General features: G+C 35.4%; 1 protein-coding gene across 4 annotated transcripts in view; it reads left to right on the top strand.

Annotated features, from left to right (window-relative positions):
- Lrrc7 (leucine rich repeat containing 7) overlaps positions 1–22,244 on the top strand; it is a 465,452-nt gene that overhangs the window by 75,936 nt on the left and 367,272 nt on the right. For all 4 annotated transcript variants that reach the window (XM_090334630.1, XM_090334629.1, XM_090334628.1 and 1 more), the window contains exon 2: positions 21,487–21,584. In XM_090334630.1, the coding sequence (XP_090190756.1) occupies positions 21,487–21,584 (98 nt within the window). The remainder of the gene's footprint in view (positions 1–21,486; positions 21,585–22,244) is intronic.

Genomic DNA, 22,244 nt, shown 5'->3' with positions numbered 1-22,244 from the left:
CTGTTCTTCTCCTTGTGGTACATTTCCAACCACTGTCATCACATCCATGGTACAAGTAGAGGAAAAGAAAAGGGAATGATAAAAAAAAAAACTGTGCCTTTTAGAGATCTTTCCAGAAAGCTCAGCATTTTAATCTGGACAAGTTTCATACAAAGTTAGAAGACAGAATATATTTACATTTAGGCATGTTATTATATAGAAAAAAAGGGGACTCTTAGTAAGGGAACAGAAAAATGATAGAAGGCAAGCAAGGGGGTGTCTTCAAAGTTAGTAGATTATCTTGGGCAGAAATATTTGACATTTGCTTTGATATCAATAGGTAAATGTAGGACATTTCCTTTTATCATTTTGTAGAGACGCAGAGTAATTGTAGTTCATTTACTATGTTAATGTTTCCTGTAGTGAAACAATTGGGCCCTCAGTGTGTGACCCACATTTTCTTTATCCATATATGAATTAATGGCCACTTAGATAATATAGGTTATTTAGGTTGTTTCCATTTCTTATCTACTATGAATAGTGGTGAAATGAACATTGAACAGTAGATTTTCCTTCAACATGTGTTTCTTAGGTTATATACCACGAAAAAGGATTGGTTGGTCATATAGTCATTCTTTTTTCTCTAGTTTGGGGTGGGGAAAGCTACAGTGGTATTAATACTTGCTGTATTAATTGACATTTCCACTGACAGGTACAAAGTTTGCCTTTTCTCTACATTCTTATCAGTGCTGGTAATATTGTGAGGTAATATTGTGGCTTTGATATGCCTTTCTCCAATGCTTAATGATATTGAGGATCTTTTTCATGTGTCTATTGGCAATTCGTATGCATTTTTTTGAGAATTGTCTACACGGACCTATTGTCCATTTTTAAACAAATTATCATGATGGATATAAATACTAATGTTGCAATAGTGCCCAATTTGTGATCTCAAGAAGTTTACAGTGTGATGTAGTGCATACCAGAGATACCTCATGGAAGGCAAGAGGCTGTCATTCATATTGTATTCTAAATGAAAAGCTCCTCCTTTCTTTCATTATGAGAAGCCTCATATGTATATTACAATTACATTTCAATTTCAAATATAATTGGAAAATTAGTTTTTTCTCAAGAAAAAATTACATCATAATTTTCCCTTTAGGATTACATAAAGTACTATGTAGGCATAATGCAAACCCAGTGAATTTTAGTTGTTTTTTTTTCTTTTTTTGCCAGTCCTGGGCTTTTAGCTCAGGGCCTGAGCACTGCCCTTGGGCTTTCTCAAGGCTAGAGCTCTACCACTTAAGTCACAGAACCACTTCCAGAATATTCCAAAAGAATAGATATCATTTTCTCACAAGTCTAAATCTAGAAGTCCAGTTTCTCATATCCTCTGCTTCTTGGATTAAATATAAACCATATCTCTGAGTGGCCTCATTCACTTTTTCTCTGTATATGTGTCCTACTATTTCTTCTTGTCTGAATTTTCTCTTCATGTATCAATTGGATTGGGCTGCAGACAACCCAAAAATATGAATTTAGTCATTCTTTTAAAATTTTACTTTCAAAACACTCTAACTTTCTTAATTCCAAGGTGTTAAGGTTCCAACATTCACATTTAGGTATGGCACAATATTCAGTTCATAACAATTATTTAGAAATCCATTTTCTTCTATATTGGATTTTTGAGTTTAACTGAAATGAAATATGGTACTGATATCAAATGCAATGTTTCTTCTTGTTTCAGTCACATGCAATGATTTTCTAGCCAAGAACCTGATTATTTTTAATAAACGGACATATCAAATTATTTAAACAAAGATCAAATTCATTTTGAGTTCATTGATCTTTGTGGTTGTTGTTTCTAATGCACTATGTGAAATTATTTTTCTCTTTTTTTTTCTTTTCCACATATGGTTTATCCTCTGTTAATGTATCTGACTTTGGTACCTGGTATATTGTATATATGTTTGTTTGTTTATTTGAGTTTGAGAGAGGATGGGAACAACAAAATGATGAGACAAAGGGTGAACCACTGTAACAGCGATATTCTCCAGACAACATTTTGGAAATGAACTTTACAACTGGGGAAGAGGGAGGAGGGAAAGTGGGAGAAAAACATGGAAAAGGGGAAAAGTGTTTAAGAAATAATGTACTCACTACCATATGAATGCAGTTGTAACCACTCAATACATCACCCTGACAATAAAATTTTAAAAAATTGAGTTCAGTGAAGTATATATTAGATTTGATCACAGAATTGCTATAGAGTATTGTCAGGGTTTTTAGTCATCCATCCCTCCCGACCTACAGGAGGGATAGAGAAAACATGCCCAACCAGGATGAGCCAAGAAAGGAGAGAGGCTGACTGACAGCCCGCACCCAGCCCTCCCTCCCTAGAGGACAATAGACAGGTCAGGGAGACCTGTCAAGGCAGGAACTCATTTATTAAGGAAGTCCATTCAGCTAACATAGGATGCAGGAGCCTATCAACACAAAGGTGGGCAGGGCAGGGAGGTCATTGAGGAAATAGAATGCATGTGCTGTCTGAGAGGGTCTATCCCAGAGGTGACCTTATTCCAGGAGGGGGAGAACCTGGTCCAACAGGGCCACAGGCACCATCTCAGCCAAGTGCGGTCCCAAGACCAGGGAATGAGCACTGGGCCAAGAGTTAGGCCTCCTTTTACAGCATAGGTTTCCATTTCCCTGATGTGACATGCTCCACAGAGTATCTTGTATCTAACTTTATAATTTGCTAATGTATATATTTTTAATGAAGACAGTATAGAATTAAATGCCATTCTAGGTCAAAAGTTTAGAAATTATAGAATTCATATGGAACATTAGCAAGAACTATGGAGTGATGTTTTCAGAAACTCCTAAGTAAAATAAAATAATGAGAAGACAGAATTTTGTCCAAAGGAAAGATTTCTCAAGAAAAAAGAATTGTATTATGGGTAATCATTTCTATCTTCTGATTTTTATACTGAAATTGAGTTATTTATACAAAATGAACTGTTTTATGTTTCCTACATTTTCAGGTAGATTTAGTTTGAGTATTTATGATATATATTTGTCAGTTCAATTGTCAATAATCTTTTGTGCCTATCATTACAGCAATGTTAGAAAGACAGCCCTCAGATTCAAGTCTGGGAAAAATGTCTCACTGGGCAGGATGTGTTCAAATACATCCATCTATATTTACAACTGGACATTCATTCTTTGAAAATTTACTCAGCTACTATTTTTCAAATGCCTATTTTTTAACTTATGGATCCATGTATTTAATAAATTCAATAAACAGAGAAGTAATGATATATATAATAGGCAAATACAAACATTATAAGAATTTTAGATTTTTTCAGAAAGTAAATTGTCCATGTGAAGTAAAGCACCTTCCATCTGGCAAATGTAATGTAACCCTTCTATTAATTACAATAAAAATTATATGAAAAAAGAATAAAATACTGTTCTTCTACAATATGTAGAGATTGATTTCAACAAAACAACACAATAAAATAAGGCACAATATTTACTAAGGCATAATTTTCATAGAATATTAGTTAATACATGATTACAATGTTACAAGAAGTGATATAATATTTGAGAAGTAACTCACCTACTCCCTGACAAATGTAACTGTAACCCCTTGATACATTATCCTGACAATAAAAAATTACAAACAAAAGATAATAATGTTAGTATGTCTTGGAAGAAGTAGGAATTATTCAAAGTAGTTTCAATGTTTGTTTTAGAGAATTTACCATTATGAAGTAATATTTACTTTTGATATAATAAACTTGTCTGGAAAACAAAACCTGTCTTGAATAGTATTGTGGAATTACATTTATTTTTTACTGTTAGATTTTAATTTTATATCAAAAAACAGGCCTAATTCAAAAGATTTCAAATATAGAAATTAAGAAATCAGATCCTAGTCATTTGACCACAGTAAAAGTTAAATATATTTTCAGCATCCTTTACTGATACTTTTGAATTTATGACTGCTTCTTATGTGACAGAAACAGTGCCAAGCACCTTTAGTTATTTTTATTTATAATTTTCTATAAGAAAGTATATACTTAAACTGGTGAATGTAACTGTAATCTCTCTACTAATTAAAATAAAAAAGAACACACACACACACACACTCAAGAAAGTATACAGTTAAATGCACCTAATTAGGGTATTACCTATATACCCTATTTCTGAATTAGCAAGTTTGGGTTTTTTGTTCGTTTTTTAAACAGTATCTTCTGGTAAAAGTGAAATTTAGTGTTCCCTAGACAATGGCATTTCATAGAGAAATTATATGCTTTTGAAAATTGACAAAATGTTTCATTAAAACAACTAAGAATGTATCACTTATTAATCAGCTTTTCCTTGCTGTAACAATATACCTAAGATAATCTGAAGGAAGATTCCTTTGGCTTGTGGGTTTAAAAGTATCAGTCTATCATCACTTCTTTTGCTTTTAGGCATGTGGTAAGGCAGAATATCATGATGGAGAGCATGTGTTAGATATTTCTCAACTTAGAGAGAGAGGGAGGGAGGGAGGGAGGGAGAGAGAGAGAGAGACAGAGAAAGAGAGAGACAGAGAGAGAGACAGAGAGAGAGAGAGAGAGAGAGAGAGAGAGAGAGAGAGAGAGAGAGAGAGAGAGAGAGAGAGAGAGAGAGAGCGCCAGCACGAGCAAGCACAAAAGAGAACACCCTTCTAGGATGTGCCTCTGGTAACCACCCTGTCCTTATCTCCTAAACTGCAGTAGAGCCCTCCTGACCTTTCAGTTCCAAAAGCTTCACCTCTGAGCAATGCTGAAATGAGGATCAAACATTCAACAGCTGGGCTTCAGAGAGACTTGTCATAATTAAGCACTAACATCACCATTATATGAGAAGATACTTAATATACTAAAAGACTAATTATTCTCCTTTCCCAGATGAAAATTTTATTTATTTATTTATTTATTTCCAATTCTGGGCTTGAACTCAGGGCCTACACACTGTTCTTGAGCTTTCTCAAGATGTAACATTCTACCACTTGAAACACTTTTTCTGTGCGTGTGGTACCAAGGAATTGTACCCAGGCCTTTGTACCTTCTAAGCAAGAACTCTACCACTAGGCCACATGTCAAGGCCCTAAATGAAAAATTTTAAATTCACAGTACAGACATTAGTAGTGAATGATCTAGAAAACATTACAGTGAAGCTAGGTAGTGTAGACTTGTGCTTGTACTTCTAGCAGGAGACCTAAAGGATATTGATTTGAAGCCAGCCTAGGTAAAAAAAAAATATTAGAAATGTCTGATAAGCTCTAACTACAAAATAGTAAAAACGTGAGTTGGAGGCATAGTCCAAGTGGTAGAGTATCATCTGTGAGCCAAGAAAACCAAGGAAGCTCAAGGCCCTGAGTTCAGAGAAAAGAGAGGGTGGGGAAAGGAAGGAGGGAGGGAGGAAGGGGAAGAAGGAAGGAAGGAAGGAAGGAAGGAAGGAAGGAAGGAAGGAAGGAAGGAAGGAAGGGCCCATGTATGGAATAATGCTTCTCTTCTAACCATGTCAATGATTCTGTAATTAAAACATATTTGAAACTATTTGAGCATAATTGAAACAATGGCATTTACTTACTTAAAACATAATAATAGATAAATGAACAATATACAGATGTTTAATGGAAAGTTTTCCAGATTATTTAGTGAAAATTTTAGTTCAAAAATTCTCATGTAAAATGACATCTATCAACAGGAATATTCTATTTTATGGTACAACTTGATGTGGACTAAATGCTGATAAATGCTTCTCATAATCAGATACATAATTATAGTGATAATAGAAAAAAAAGCCAGGAAAAATGGCTATTGAAATCATTCACAATATTATAGTGATAGAACAGGAAGGAAGAAAGAAAAAAACAATAGAAATAGAGGAGAAGATGGTAGAAAAATAATTATAAAGATTTGTTACGTTGTGAAAATCTAGTCAGTTATAAGCACCAAACTGAATCCTTGCACTTTATCAGTTTGTACACATAGGCACTAATGGCTGACCTAAATTCATACTGACCTATTTTTCTCCCAGTACTCCTATGTTACTAATGATTATAAGTATTTCTGAGATTACTCTTGGATTAATCTGAAAGAGGAAAAGCATAATAATTTGAAACCATAATGGCTCCAGAAACTTCTATTTGTTTAAGACAATAATTTATTTCAAATTTAATAGTGTGATTTTTTTGTGAATACATGTTTTCATATAAAATACCAATGTTTCAAAATATTTCCTGTACAGAAAATTAGTCAAGCAAAGCATGAATAATCATGTGGCAGATTAGGAGATTATTTGTGTTGTCCAGTTAGGACCTAGATGTCATGTATCTGAGCTACTAAGAAATTGCATACATGTATTTTTGCTGATATATCTCACATATATAAATTATTAAAAAGAACAATATTGAACTTAACTAACCATAAAGGATTATCAATTTATCTCAATCTGCAGAGAGTTCTCAAAGAAAGACAGATAAACTATAGGAAATGAACAAAATTAATAGAAGGAGACTAGGGAACAGATTTTTCTCCCTTAACTTAAAATATTCTGAAGGAATAGTCATGAAATAACCATTTTTGTCACAGTCTCTTTTTGACAATTTATTTCAGCTCTTCAACAGTGTCACAAACTTACCTATTATTTGTTCACAGAATATTTCTGTCAAGTAAAAATATATTTTTTCAATGTGTTAATATTCAAAATGATAGGAATCTATAGGTTAAATCTTATCTAAGCTTGTATTGATTTTTCCAGTGCACCTCAACACAGCTATATTTCAACTCATCACTTTTTTAATTAGTGAAATGTGAATCCCATCTTTTCTTCTTCCCATCCATATTTGCTTAGGCATCTTCCATAAATAGCATTACTAAGATTCGATTTTCTTAGATTGTGAATACAATAGTAATTCTTTATTTTTTTCCCAATGGTAATACTTTAAATAATTTCAACTAGTTTATTTTCATTCCTTCTAAAATATAATCATGATAATAGAAATTTGTTTTTTTAATTTGCCTTTCATGATCGTAAACAATCAGCATGAAGTACCCATCAATAGCCTTCCAGGAAAATAATGAGAACATCTCAATAAAATATAAAATAAATTTCTTTGAAGCAGTTGCACTGCTAGAAAATCAGGAAGTAACCACCAGATAAAACAAAGGGAAAGATCTTGAAGATGGATAAAATGTGATAATAGATTTTACTGTAAGAGTACCTGCTAAGTCATAGGGCAAATGAACATCTGTTTTAATAGCTTTGGTGGCAGTGGTCCAGTGGTATGGAAGTAAAGATTGTATATTTTTGAAGTAAGACATACCACAATGAGAGCTTCAATTAATCCTCCATGAAAAATGAACTTATAGGGTGAGAACTGATTGTTCATGCCTGTAATCACAGGTACTAACTTTGGAGGCAAAGATGGAAGTACAGATCGAGGTCAATCTTGTCAAAAGTTAGTTAAGATTCTGTTAAAAAAAGAAGAAGCTATAGTGGTACATACCTTTAATCCCAGGTATGTGGGAGACATAGAAAAGAGAATAGCAGTCCCGAGCCAGCCCACTCAAGCAAAACTCTGGATAATCTATTTGAAAAATAACTAGCAGTAAATATCTAGTTGAGTTGTGGTTCAAAACCCAAGTGTTGGTGCACCTAACAAGCAAATGCCTGGCTCAGGTTCAAGCCTCAGTACTACCAAAAATTTACTTTAACAAAATAGAGTTCATTGTATAAAATCATGAATATGCAAGAAGCTAGAAAATATCAAAAGCATAAGTCAGTCTATAGAAACAAAAATCAGAAGAATCACATCAAAAAGTTTTTAGGAAGTGGAGCTATGGCTCTAAGTAGTAGAGCTCTAGCCTTGAAATGCCCAAGGACAGAGTCTGGGTCCTGAGGTTGTCTCATAACTGACAAAAAAAAAACATTTTAAATACTGGAACATTCTGAAAGAAATGTGCTCCAAGAAATATGGTCAGAAAGGACAAGAATCTGTAAGTCTAGCAAGTTGGGTTTGTAAAAATAGGATAGACAAAATTTAAAAAGCCAGCACTGTAAGATGACATGTCCTGAGGTTCACAAGAGAAGGAAGCTATTTCCAGCTATGTCTGAAGGAGTGTGCAAACCAAGTTACTAGAAAGGGGGAAAGCTGCCACTGCAGCTGTAGCACAGGAGTCAGCGAGCTACAGGTTATAACTGTCCACAGTTATAATTCTTCATTTACCATATGTATTTTTTTTTTGCCGGTCCTAGGGCTTGAATTGAGCACTGTCCATGACCTTTCTCAAGGCTAGCGCTCTACCACTTGAGCCACAGCACCACTTACAGGATTTCCTTTATATGTGGTAACCAAGGAATTAAACCCAGGGCTTCACATATGCTAGGCACACAATCTACTACTAGGCCACTAGACCAAACTCCTGGGCCCACAAGTAGTATTATTTTTTTGCCAGTCCTGGGGCTTGAACTCAGGGTCTGGGCACTATTCTTGGACACTTTTTACTCAAAGCTAGTGCTACGCCACTTGAGCCACAGTGCTACCTCTGGCTTTTTCTGAGTATGTGGTACTGAGGAATGGAACCCAGAGCTTCATGCATGTTAGGCTAGCACTCTACCACTAGACTACGCTCCCAACACCCCCACAAGTATTTTCATAGGTATACAATGTAGAGATTTGGGGGTGAAGAATATTAAGATGGCTTTAAACACTTCCAATTCACTTTAAAGAAAATTTAAAGCAATGATCTTCCAACCCAAGGGAAGTGTTGATTAAGAAATAGGAAGTTCTATAAAGTATAAGAAGCATATACTAAACATACTGATGAATTACATAGACTTTCTTAAAAGTATAATTAGCCCCATGCTCATGGCTCTGCCTGTAATCCTAGCTACTCAGGATGCTGAGCTCTGATTATCAAGGTTCGAAATAAGAAACTCCATGAGATTCCTATCTCCAAAAAAAAAAGAAACTTACTCAAAAAAAGTGAGAAGTGTATCAGGGTGTCAAGTGGTACAGCAATTGCCTTGATCAATAGAAGCACCAAGGCCCAGAATTTGAGCCAAAAACAAAACAATAAAAAAAAGATAATGAATTTACCCAACCATCCAGAAACTAGGGCATACTAAATCCACTAGCACAACAATGTTCATTGCAACATTATTCACCATAGCAAAGATATGGAACAAACCTAGATGTCCCTCAGTTGATGAGTGGATCAACAAGATATGGTATTTGTACGCAATGGAATTCTATGCTGCTGTCAGAAAAAATGACATCGCCCCATTTGTTAGGAAATGGAAAGACTTAGAAAAAAATCATATTAAGTGAAGTAAGCCAGACTCAAAGGAACTTAGGCTCAATGGTTTCCCTCAGAAACCTTGGGCTCTTCTAGCAGAGATTTGCAATAGAGCAAAACCTTGATACATAAGGTCATATAGTATGAAGCTAATTGAAAGGACCTTCAGGACATTGAAACAAAAGCCATATAATGAATGATTGTTGTCCTTAATGTACTATGTTATCTCTCATCTCTTTTGCTGTCCCTTGGTTATATCATATTGTTACAGTATCTCACTTTGTTATCTGATATATTGAGTATATTTCTATTTGGTTATTTGAAATTGGATAGGGAAGGGGGAAAACCAAGATGGGGAGTGGGGGGAGGGTAATGGGGACCAAGATATGTGAAAGGGTATCAATGTATGTGAATTAATGCACCTTGTATCTGGCAAATATCATGTAACCTTTTTATTAAGTACAATAAAATATTAAAAAAGAAAGAAAAAATAATCTCATTTCAAAAATTTAAAAATGAAGAAAAATCTATAAATAGAAAATCTATATAATAGGAAGTACAAAAATAAGATTGAGAGCCAGGATTTTGGCCCAGTGGTAGAGTACTTGCCCAGCATGCATGAAGACTTGGGTTCGATTCCTTGGTACCACATACACAGAGAAAGCTGGAAGTGGTGCTATGGCTCAAATGCTAGAGCGCTAGCCTTGAGAATGCCCAAGGACAGTGTCCAGGACCTAAGTTTAAGCCCCAGGACTGGCAATAGAAAAGAAAAAGATTGAGGACTTAAGTCCAAGTTTATATTTAAAATATCAGATAAATTCAAATACAATGTGATTGAGGCTAATTTTATTGTAAAATTTAGAATTCACAGTAAGATTTTCTTTTTAAAAATACTTGTTTGTTATTGTGGAGGTGATGTAGGTAAGGATTACATTTCCCTGAGTCAGGTAGTAAGTACAGTTCTTCTTGAATCATGAATCCCATTCCCTTTCTCTCTCCCAGTTCCCCCCCAACCCCGCCAACCCATTCCCAAGATGTACAGGTCATTTTCTACATAGTGATTAGTGAATGCCACTGTTGTTATTGTTCATCCTCCGTTATACCTTTTCAGTACTCCCTCACGTTCCCCAAATATGACAAATTAACAAGACAAAAGCAAAAGAAAGGGGCCAGGAGTTTAGCCTGATGGTTGAGTGCTTGCCTAGCATGCTCTAAGACCCAGGTTTGATTCCTCAGTACCACATACATAGAAAAAGCCAGAAGTGGTGCTGTGTTTTAAATGCTAGGTCCTAGCCTTGAGAAAGCACAAGCAAAAGAAAACTAAAGTAGTAACAAGAATGAAAATAACCTCTTGTGTCCTTCTTTTGGAGTTTCTTTCATGAAATTATTTGATCTGATCATATGCACATTGCTATTGAGCCTTTGTGATCCACTCTATCCATATCTTCCTTTGGCCTCACTATATGAATGTCTGGAGATCTGTAAAATTTTTCATGTCCTTATATATGTTTCAACTCTCTCTTTGTGTTTGTTTATGGATTTATAGGCACATTCTAATTACTATAAATGAGAGAAGCCATGCAACCCATGTTTCCTTGGGCCTGGATTACTTAGCTTAATATAATTTTTTTCAAAATGTTTCCATTTCCTTACAAATGGGGCAATATTATTCTTTCTGATGAATGAGTAGAATTCCATTGTGTATGTAATACTAGTTTTTCTTGATCCATTCACCCACTAATGAACAGCAGGGTTGATTCCATATCTTGCCTATGGTAACCAATGCTGCAGTGAACATGGTCATGCTGGTTGGTTTAGTGTGGTATTGTTTATATTTTGATGGATAAATGCCCAGGAATGGGATTTCTGGGTCATAGGGAAGTTTAGTCTATAAAGGAAACTCTATACTGCTTTCCAGAGTTGTTGAAAAAAATGATTCCCATTAACAGTATAATAGAGATCTGTTTTGGCTGCATCCCTACCCACATTTGTTACTGTCAGTTTTCTTCTAACTGGGGTGAGATGGACTCTCAATCTTGCTTTGTTTTATATTTTTTATGGCCAAAGATGTTTAACATTTCTTCATGTGTCTAGTGACCATTCCTCTTCTTCTTCTGAGAAGTCTCTTTAAGTCTTCAGCCATTTATTAATTGGTTGGTTGAGTGTGTTGAGGGTTTATTTTGGGGGAGTTTAAATTTCTGAATTCTTAGTATATTATGGATAAAAATATGAAGCCTTCATCTGATATTTAGCTGGTAAAAAATGTCTCCCATTCTTGTTGGCTATGTTCTTTGCCATGAGAAACCTCTTAAATTTGATGCAATCCCATGTATCCCATCTTTCTTTGATTTGTTATGATACTGGATCTTTTGCTTAAGAAGTGTTGTTTTTGTTGTTATTATTGTTTTATTGTAAATGTGATATACAGAGGGTTTACAGTTACAAAAGTAAGGTAATGAGTACATTTCTTTTTGAACTTTGTTATCCCCTCTTCAATTTTCTCATCTCTTCCCCAACCTCTTCCCCACAAAGTTGTAAAGCCATATGTGTAAAGTTATTAAGCTATTGTGATCCTCTGATAAAAATATAAGTAGATATATTGTAGGTATAACAAATGAAGTAAACCATGCAGCCTGTTTCTTTGGTTCTGTGTTATTTGGCTTAGCATAATTTTTTCCATGTCTTCCCATTTCCTTACAAATGGGGCAATGTTATTTTTTCTTATGAAAGCATAGAATCCCATTATGTGTATATATGCACCACATTTTCTTGATCCATTCATCAACTGGGTTAATTCTGTATGTTAGCTATATGGTAAATAATACTGCAGTGAACATGGTTGTGTTGGTAGCTTTAGTGTAGGCCTTGTTTGTGGTCTTTTGGGCAAATACCTAGGAGTGAGGTTGCTGCATCACAGAGAATCTCTGTGTTTAGTCTTTTAAGGACCTTCCATACTGCTTTCCAGAGTGGTTGAATAAGTTTATTTCTCACCAACAGTGTAATAGCATTTCCTTTTGGCCACATTCCTGCCAGCATCTGTTATTATTAGTTCTCTTGTTAATGCCTAAAAAAAGATCCAGAACCACAACAAATCAAAGGCCAGATAAATGGGATTGCATTACGCCGAAAAGTTTCTGCATGGCAAAGAACATAGCTATCAAGATGAACAGAAAGCCCACAGATTTGGATAAGATCTTTACTAGCTCTACAAAAGACAAATGCCTCATATCGAAAATATACATAGAGCTCAAAAAATCAAACTCTCCAAAATAAATAATCAATTCTTTATTTCTAGTAAAACCTCATTAATAAGTGAGCTAAAGCTTTAAAGAGAAACTTCATTGAAGAATAAGAATGGCCAATAGACACATGAGGACGTGTTCAACATCTCTGGCCATAAAAGAAATTCAAATTGAAAACAAAATTGAGATCCTACTAATGTTTGGATTTATGCCTAGAAGGTCAAGTGTTTCCCTACCCCTTCCTGTAATATTTTTATGGAATGTGGCCTTGCATTAAGGTCTTTGATCCATGTAGAATTGATTAGCTTCACATGGATAGGCAGTTTTACTAGCACCATTTTTGAAGAATCTGTCTTCTAACCTGTTTTATTGACTCCCTTATCAAATATTAGGTGGCTGTATATTTGTGGGTGTGTTTCTGGGATTTCTGTTCCATTGGTCAACAGATCTGTCTTGTGCCAGTAACCAAGATGATTTTCTTACTATAGCTTTCTAATAGAGTTTGAAGTTTGATATTGATATTGCTCGAGTAGTGTTCTTTGTGGTAAGGATTGTTTTTGATGTTTGGGGTCTTTTATTGTTCCACATGAATTTTAGGATTGCTTTTCCTGTTTCTTCGAATAAAGTTGTTGTGATTGTACATTGCTCTGAGCAGTATTGCCAATTTTTTGCAGATTTTATTAACACTGATTTTTACATCATATTTCAAATGTCATGTTTGCCGTTTTTATGATGCCAGTTCTTCCCATCCAGGAACATGGAAGATTTTTCCATTTCCTTATGTCTGCTTCCATTTCCCTTTTCAGATTTTTTTATGTTTTCACATATTTGGTTAAGCTAATTCCTAGGCATTTTTAAAAGACTATTACAAATAGAATTGCTTTCCTAATTTCAGTCTTGCTCCTCATTGCATACAGAAAAGCTACTGATTTTTGTGGATTGACTTTATACTCTGCTACGTTGCCAATGTTTCAGATCAACTCAAGTAGTTTGAGTGAGGTATTTGTTGGGTTCTTAAATAAAGGATCATGTCATCTGTAAAAAAAAAAATGTTACCTTTACTTCTTCTTTCTCTACTTGGTCCCCATTATGTTTTCTCTGACATTATTACTCTTGCTAGTAATTCCAGCACTATGTTGATGAGGAGTAAATTGAGGGGACATCTTTGTTTGGTTCCTGATTTTAGAGGGAGTGATGTTAACTTTTCACCATTAAGAATCATGCTTTTTGTAGGTTTGTCATATATAGCCTTTATTATATTGGAGAATGTTCCATGGATTCTTGGCTTCTGTGGAGCTTTTATCATAAAGGAATATGAAATCTCACACAGCAATATTGTCTTTCCATAAAGCATTTCTCAAATTTGAGAATCGCATATTTTCTTGAGTATGGAAATGATATTTCAGGAAATTACCACTTGAGAGATACAGCAACTGTATTATCAACTTTTGAAGTAAACACTATTGTTACGTGTTACAATGACTCCGGACTAATAAAAGATATAATGCATGAGAATGTTGTAACTTTTATATCATCAATTGCATAGTCTCAAATTACATAAAGCAAAATAAAAAATGTTCACGTTTGTCTCACTAAACAATGGATGTAAAATTAATAATAATACAACTATTATTGTGCAATATTTTCAAAGCACATATGGATCTTTTCAATCAATAAACAATGGTTTCCACACAAGAAAAGAAGGAAGTAAAGGAGGAGGAGGAAGAAGAAGTGGAAGAGGAAGAATAGGAACAGGTGAAAGAGGAGGATGAGGAGAAACAGCAGGAAGAAGACATGAATTGGAGGAGGGGGAGGAGGAGGAAGAGCAGGAGGAAGGTGATAAACACCTGGGTGAAGGAAAACAAAATAGATCCTGGTTAGGAAAAAAAAAGTGTATTGGCACAGGAATTGTATTTTGGAGAAACTGCTTTGAGCATAGGATGGACTCTGATTGTTAGGAAACATATTGGACGAAACATTTGAGTAACATAACAGTCAACGGAAGGGATTCCAGAGAGAAGACATTGGTAGAAAAAAGGCCTGAGGCAAGGTCATATTACTTTTCTTAATGGAATACACAATAGAACAATAGATATGAGAGAGGAAGTAAAAGGCAAAGAGAGATAACAGGTAGCTAAACACATAGGGTCCCATAAGCCATCTCAGGACTTTGGCTTTTGCTATGATTGAAACTGAAGTGCTTGGAGGTCTGGGAGCAATGGAGTGACACACTCTGATATGTGACTTAAAAGGTTCCTTCTCTGGCCCCTGAACTGAGAATGGATCCTAAGAGAGCAAGGGTTGTAGAAAAGGGGCTATCTGCATATTCTGTAGCCATCTTTCAGTAGGTATATCTACATTTCTCCAGTGAAAGCTCCGGAAAGCAACCAAAAGAGGAGAAGCAAATTATCCTGGCTCTGGGGGGCGAGGAAGGACAGAGAAAGAAATGACTTTGGCTCAGCACCAAAGTACAAATTCTGAAGCATTCACAAGAACACTGTTCCAACACCTGTGAAGGTTTTATCTCAATCTTAAAAAGAGTAGTCTAAGTCTGCAGGATCCTTATGAACATGAATATATGTAAAACAACCTTATAACCACAGATATATTAGCACTGTATAGGACATTGCCATAAACAAGTGCCATCGTTTGATAAGTTGTGTTTCTTTGTTCTTGACTATGGGAGTAAAACAAAAATTGTTTGATGAATTGGTTTTTCATTTTGCTTTTCTTACATTTTGCCATCTCTGTGAAAAGTCATTCATTTTTGTAAGTAGACATTTTCTATTTGTTTATATAGTTCTGAAGGATATATTTTATGAATAACTGAATTTCATGAAATTATTTGGTTGTCATTTTGTAATGTGAGCAATGAACATCTTCCTAAATCTTACTAGTAAACCAGTTACTCCTGAAGGACATTCACTGAGAAAAGCTTGGTGTTACTTGTGGTGACTCATTTGCTAACAAGATGCTTTCATAAATATAGCAGAGTTTTATTCTATAATTCTACCACATATATGAGTAAAAAAATAAAATTATTCTTTGAAAAACATCGAGTGGAAGCTAGGCACCAGTGGCTCACACCTGTTCTATTTAAGAGAAAGAGAAGGAAAGACAATGAGCTTGTTATCTCTATCTATACAAACACCAAAAAGCCAGAAATGGAGCTGTGGCTCCAGTGAGAGTTTCAGCTTTGACCAAAAAGTTGAGTGCCCAGGCCCTGAGTTAAAGCAGTAAGACTTACATGCATACACGCGCGCGCACACACACACACACACACACACACACACACACACACACACACAATGAAAGAAAATAGCATTAGATTACACTTTTTACTAGCATGCTTCTTGAGTGGGTAGGATGCTTGAGTTTCCACCCCCATTGCTGCTCACGTACCCATCATTCATTTTATAGATTACTTTTCTGTGAAATATTTGTTTATTATGTCTGCAGAGGAAATTATATCCCACTCATATGTTAGTTTTGATTTGTTGCTTACAAAGGGTGCAATCCATATTTTCAAGAAGTTTATAATGTTACCCATCAATGTTTAATTCTGTTCCTTTGAAACAATGTGGGAAAATGTACTGTCATTTGCCCTGTTTATCAAAATCTGTGACATGACAATGCAAAAAAGCACGTTTTTCCTCTCTGAAACAATTGCTAATCCTTGCTCTTTTAATAAATAATTGCTGATTACAAATCAGACCTTCTGGTTCATTTCCAACTCAATGGCACATCCCCTATCTTTCCATAGCACTAAGAATGTGAAAAAATGCCTTTCTGAGTAGTTTGTTTGGCTAAGGTTTCTTTTCAAAATCATCTTGCATTTAACTTCAGTCTGGCCTAATTAAGGATCAACTCAGTGTATTTGGCTGAGATAATTGAGTATTGATTATTTTTTGTTACTTTCATTTGCAGTTCAAATTCAACTTTTAGAAACACTTGACACTAGTTTTAATGACTATTGTATAATTCATATACATGCTTGTAGAATAGCCTTATTGTGGAATTTGGTTCATTGTACTGGGATCTTAATTGAAGGAGAACTTAACATAGGACACATGGTAGACATTTTAAAGTACTGAGAGATGACAGCCTTTTAATTTGAATCCCAAACTGTTGTCCTGCCTGAGTTAGTTATTTTTGCTCTTCTTCTGTTCCACACTCACATCTCTGGCCACAAGTCTGTATCAGCCCAACTATGTACTGGGATCTGGCTGAGACTGACAAACTGCTAGAGGAAGACATTTTACTGCTGAGATGATTAGCCTTTTACATGGCAGGCACAGTTGACCATGAACAACTTGTTAAAGCTTCAGTATGATGTCTATGGCTATCATTCATTTATTAGAAAGCCCATTACTGCAATTTCTCCCTCAGTTGCTTACTCCACTGTTGCATCAGTTTATGAGTTTAGGACCTGAAAAAGTCCTTGAACTTTCCTCCCCTTCATCCCCAGTATGTAGTATCTATTTGCCAGGCCTTATCAAGCACCAATATCTGGACCAATATCTAGGCTGAGTAGTTTAGGAAGAGATGACATTTTTTTTTCAATCAGCCTATGGAATTAAAATCTTCAGTACTGGGAATGAGGGATCGGAATTTGTTTAAAGCTACTCAGATGATTGCAGAAATAGTGAGGCATCACCTAAAGGGTTATAGACATCCTTTGCTCATAATCACTGACTGCTATTTCATGCTATTTGCTATTAATCTGGATGCCCTGATTTCTTCTCAGCAGTTAAATATGTAGGCTGTAATTTTTAGAGCTCCTCAATGAATTGCCAGAGCATCTGTCTTGCCTGTGGTCATCACACCTAATCTCTCCTTGCTGGAACTGTTAACACATTCTCACGGGTGGCTTGCCAAGCTTGAGAGTAGCTACATCAGCTCCTTTGTAACTTGTTGGCTATGTTTCAAGCTTTTATTCTTGGTCATTTTGTTTGGCCATTTAATACAAACTGTAGATCATAAATAACATTTGGTGGAAGGGTTCAAGTGGGCAGAAGTGTAAGGTCATAGAAAATCATAGATTTAATATTTTATCAGTTAGAAATAAACAAAGGTCAGTAAAGATTTCTTAAGTATTAGTTAAGATTTCTTAAAGGATTATGACCATGAACAAATCCACAAGCACTTCTGACAATTATTTCCCTCATTTTGAAAGTGTTATAATAAATAAATTGAATAGGTAGTAGTGAGTTGTAGATATTTCCATTCTTCTTCTTCAGGTCCTATGCTGAGGCTTGAACTCAGAACCTGGGAATGTCCCTGAGCTTCTTCTGCTCAAGGCTAACACTCTACCACTTGAGCCACAGCGCTGCTTCAAGCCTTTTCTGAATAGTTTATTGGAAATGAGAATTTCAGAGACTTTCCTGCCTGGGATGGTTTCAAACCATGATCCTCAGATCTCAGCCTCCTAAGTAGCTAGGATTATAGGCCAGAGACAGAGGCACCTGGATCAGAGATCACTATACATTTTACAATACTTTCTGAAGCCTCTTTGAAATAGGAAATTCAGCATTTTTGTTCATCAGGATAACAGCCCAGCGTCATCTATATATATTGGGAAATTTTCATTACTAATCCTTGAAATCCTATTCTTGAAAATGAAGTATCTTAAAGTTGAATGTTTCCCGAGCTGGTTTATCTATTATTGGTACCTTGGACTATGGACATTGGAGTCCAGAGTTTCTAGCCTTTCAACATGAGCTCCTATCAGCGTCTCTCTAGGGACTTCCAGGCCTTCAGCCTCAGATTGCAACTTCATTCTTGATTCTTCTTATTCTAAGGATCCTTCTTCTTTGGTTGAAAAGATGGGCTTTCAGTATGCAGATGGCTGTTTGGGGGCTATCCAACCTCAAGTCATATATTGCAGACAGCTTTTAGGAAATTGTCTCAAACCTGATGGATTGAAATTTAAGTATGAAAGTTACCCAGGAAGGAGCCAAAACTGAAATCTGCTACCCCTCTCCACCTTCTTCAGATTTGTCAATTCTAATCCTCAAGGCCTATGACATTCGCCTCTGGTTCACTAAGAAATTTCTAGAAAAAAAAGGATATAACCCAACCTCATGGACACTGTCCACAATGATAAGGACAAGTTGGAAATATGACATGTGATAACGTCCTTACCCTTACTTCCAAAGGCTATCAGTTCAACTTGATTTATAAGGCTAGCCCAAGAGTTTGTTTTCCTTGCCCAAGATTTTCTTTCAAGGATTTTCTTTCACTCTAACTTATTTGGTTGAGGCTTAGTATATTCCCTTCCATCACTGCCTGCCTGAAAAAGATTTCCTGTATATCTAACATTCTAGTTAGATCTCTCGATCTCCCCCCCTCCCTTTGTCTCACACACACACACACACACACACACACACACACAAGTCCAACATCTCTTCCTCTCTCTCTTTCTCTCTCTCTCTCTCTTTCAATTTCGATGTGTCATGATATTATGTCTTGCCTTAGAGTCTTTCCAACTGAGACCACCAACTGAGACCCTTCATTTTTCTGTACTATCCATGCTATGTTGGTGTTCCACTCCAAAGGTGTATCCACTATGTTTTTAGGATCAGTGGTTATTTCTTTCTCATGCTTTTTGTATATGAATGTGACATAAGGAAGTGCATTGGAATTAAGGAATAGCCTGAAATTTAAATAAATATTTTGAACTTTCAAATATGAATTTAATTACTCTCATCACCTCTGAATATTGGCAGTGCATATATGTGGATGTTCTATATTTCAGTAACAATTGGGACATTTGTTTAGTTTTATTTTTTTCCTTAGTAGTGCCAACTGTTCATTTTTTTGAGAGGCCAGTTTTGACATCTTAGTATGCTAGTCATATAAAATATTAACATATTATCACATTTCCATTTGTGATAAATGTGACTAATATAGCTACCTACATTTAGCTCTTTCATGGGAGAGATACAATGTGAAACATATTACATGTGTTAACACATCTAATACTCAAAATGACAAGATAATGAGTATTATCATCATCTTATTGTTGAGAAAATGGAGGTGCAAAGAATCCAAGCAATTGTCCTAAGGCCATCCTTTAAGAGACAAAATAGAACTGGGTGCCAGCGACTCACACATAATCCTAGCTACTGAGGAGGTTGAGATCTCAGGATCTCAGCTGGAAGCAAGCTAGGGTAAAGAAGTCCATGAGACTCATATCTCAAATTAATGACCAAAAAAGGAAAAGAAAGAAAGAAATCTAGAAGTAGATCTGTAATCAAACAATAGGGTATTTGCTAGAATCAATCTCAGGGACAGAACCCATGCCCCAGGACTGACACTAACAGAAGAGAGCACAAGAAGTCTTATTCTAGAACCAGACTCATCACATTTTTGCAATGTTCCATTGCTTACCTCGCAAATCTGCATATCTTCTCCCAGAACACACCTGCATGCTGATTTCTGGGGTGGTTGACTTGGGGATTGTGGATACCAATGAAAACCAGAGAGGTGTTCACATTATATACATGGTAAATACCTTGGATATTTTTATAAATTTTCAAATCCTGTACATTTTCTGGGATATTTTAGCTATTTTTAGAAAGTAGTCAAAATTAGTAGAACAAATTAATAGCCAACAAACTTTATTGGAAACAGAAAAAACCACAAATAATATGATGATGACAATGTTCAATGAAGTCATACTGAATGTTTTATTAGGCACTAGCTGTCAGTACCAGCACATACTCATAACTGAAAAGTAAAATTAACATAAACTTCAATTTTGTATCTGTACAGCTAGCTACTTCTTAAAGAAGTCATAATCAGTCCAGTTACATACCCCTTCAGATTCAGTGTTAAGAAAAGAAAGCAGCAATTATACTTTTGAATACTAATATTTGAAATGTTGGTAAAAGGATCATTCTTCTTGCATTGTCACCTAGTTTTTATGTATTTACTGTGCAAGTAACTACTCTTTTGTTAATAGTTTCTCTTCCATCTGGTTGGTCTGCCATGAGAAACTTCCATAGACTAAGTGGCTTAAACAAAGACTTAACATTACCCACAGTTTTGAAGCTGAAGCATCCAAAGTCAAGATGTTAGCACATTCTCATCCTCCTGAAAGCTTTGCACTTAGCTTGCAGATGGCTTCTTCCCCTTTTCTGCTCATATAGTAGAGGAAGGATTGGTCATTTTCTCTTGCCTTAGGACAATATTAATCCTATCCTGAGATTCCTCCATCTTTATTGTTTTCATTTTATTGTAAAGGTGATGTAAAGAGGAGTTACAGTTACATAAGCATATAAGTCAGGTCATGAGTGAATCTTTTTGAACAGTGTGGCCCATTTCCTCATTTCCTCCTACTTCCTCCACAACTCCCCTCCCCCATTAGTTGTAAAGTTCATTCCCAACACAGTGTCTCATGAATATCACTGTTGCATTGATGTATACTTTTTCCCAATGTATTTGTGATTTCCCCTCCCTTCCAAGTCAGATAAATATTTGTACAAGAGAAAGGGTACTGAAATAAATGAATCAGTGACAACAAGGAAGAGACCAAAGGGGGTAGAAACAGAAAGAAAAGAAAAATATCTAACAGAACAATAAAAACAAACCTCTTCCCAAATAGTCCATCGCCATACACTGTTACATTGGAAGCTGGATCTTCAGCAAGTTGATTTTAAGTCTTAAACAGTGGCAAATTGGAGATGGTGTATAAACTTTCCTTGCATGATATTCCTCATTTTTTAAAACCAAATACCTTGAAACATTTGTATACTCTCCACTTTACTGCATTTCCTCCTTCTGTCCCACCTTACTTGTTTGCTAGATTGTCTTCATGGGATTGTCTGTACCAAGCTTCTATAGATATTTGAACTTTAGATTATTGAAGATGTAAGCATTTATCAATATTTTGGTATTAAAAATACTCCTGGGATTCTGTCTTACAGGATGGCGAATCTAATAAGGGGAAGAAATCCCCCCCAATACCAGAGAAGTCCTTGCAAAGAAGTTCGTGCAGCACTTCGGAAGAGGCCTGAAGAAGAGTGTAAGTATGTTTAATGGGATAAACTTCATTGTAGGTGAGCTTTGGGTGAGTAGTACAGAAAAATGAAAAGTTATCTTTACATATTTAGACAGATTTGAGGTACTCAATATTTGGGAAACTAAACTGTTCTTTACAAATTATCATACCTTACCTGAAAGCAAGTGCTTAGACCATTGTTTTCCTAAGGGTATTCCTCTAGTACTCCAAGAAAATGCACTAATATTTGGATTCCTTGTTCAAATGAGAACACAGTGGACTGTGAAACATCAAAATTTATTTTAGGAAGATAGGCCTTTTGTACATTAACAATACTGAGTCCTGAATTAAGGAAGCTTATATAATAACCTAAATTCAATTTTTCCCCATTTCCACTTGACTACAATTCTCTTTTAAGATAATATTTTTAAATGAAAGTCTCTGAAAACTACAGCATTATTAAAGATGGAATATCTAAGTGTAAATATAAACCCAAATTGTTAAACTAAACCATTTAGTTACATTGAATATTAGAAAAACTTTATTAATATTATCTTTACATAGTTGTACAAAGTATTTGAATTCAATATGTCAGTTTATGAGTATAATGCTTTGCAATCAATGTTGGAAACATCTTTTGAAAATGAGTGCCATGTATAAATGACACTAGAAAATCACTTTGAC

The sequence above is a fragment of the Megascapheus bottae genome, chromosome 6 (genome assembly GCF_031878675.1).
Source record: "Megascapheus bottae isolate mThoBot1 chromosome 6, mThoBot2.hap1, whole genome shotgun sequence".
Classification (NCBI taxonomy): domain Eukaryota; kingdom Metazoa; phylum Chordata; class Mammalia; order Rodentia; family Geomyidae; genus Megascapheus; species Megascapheus bottae.
This window is presented reverse-complemented; position numbering and strand designations above follow the sequence as displayed.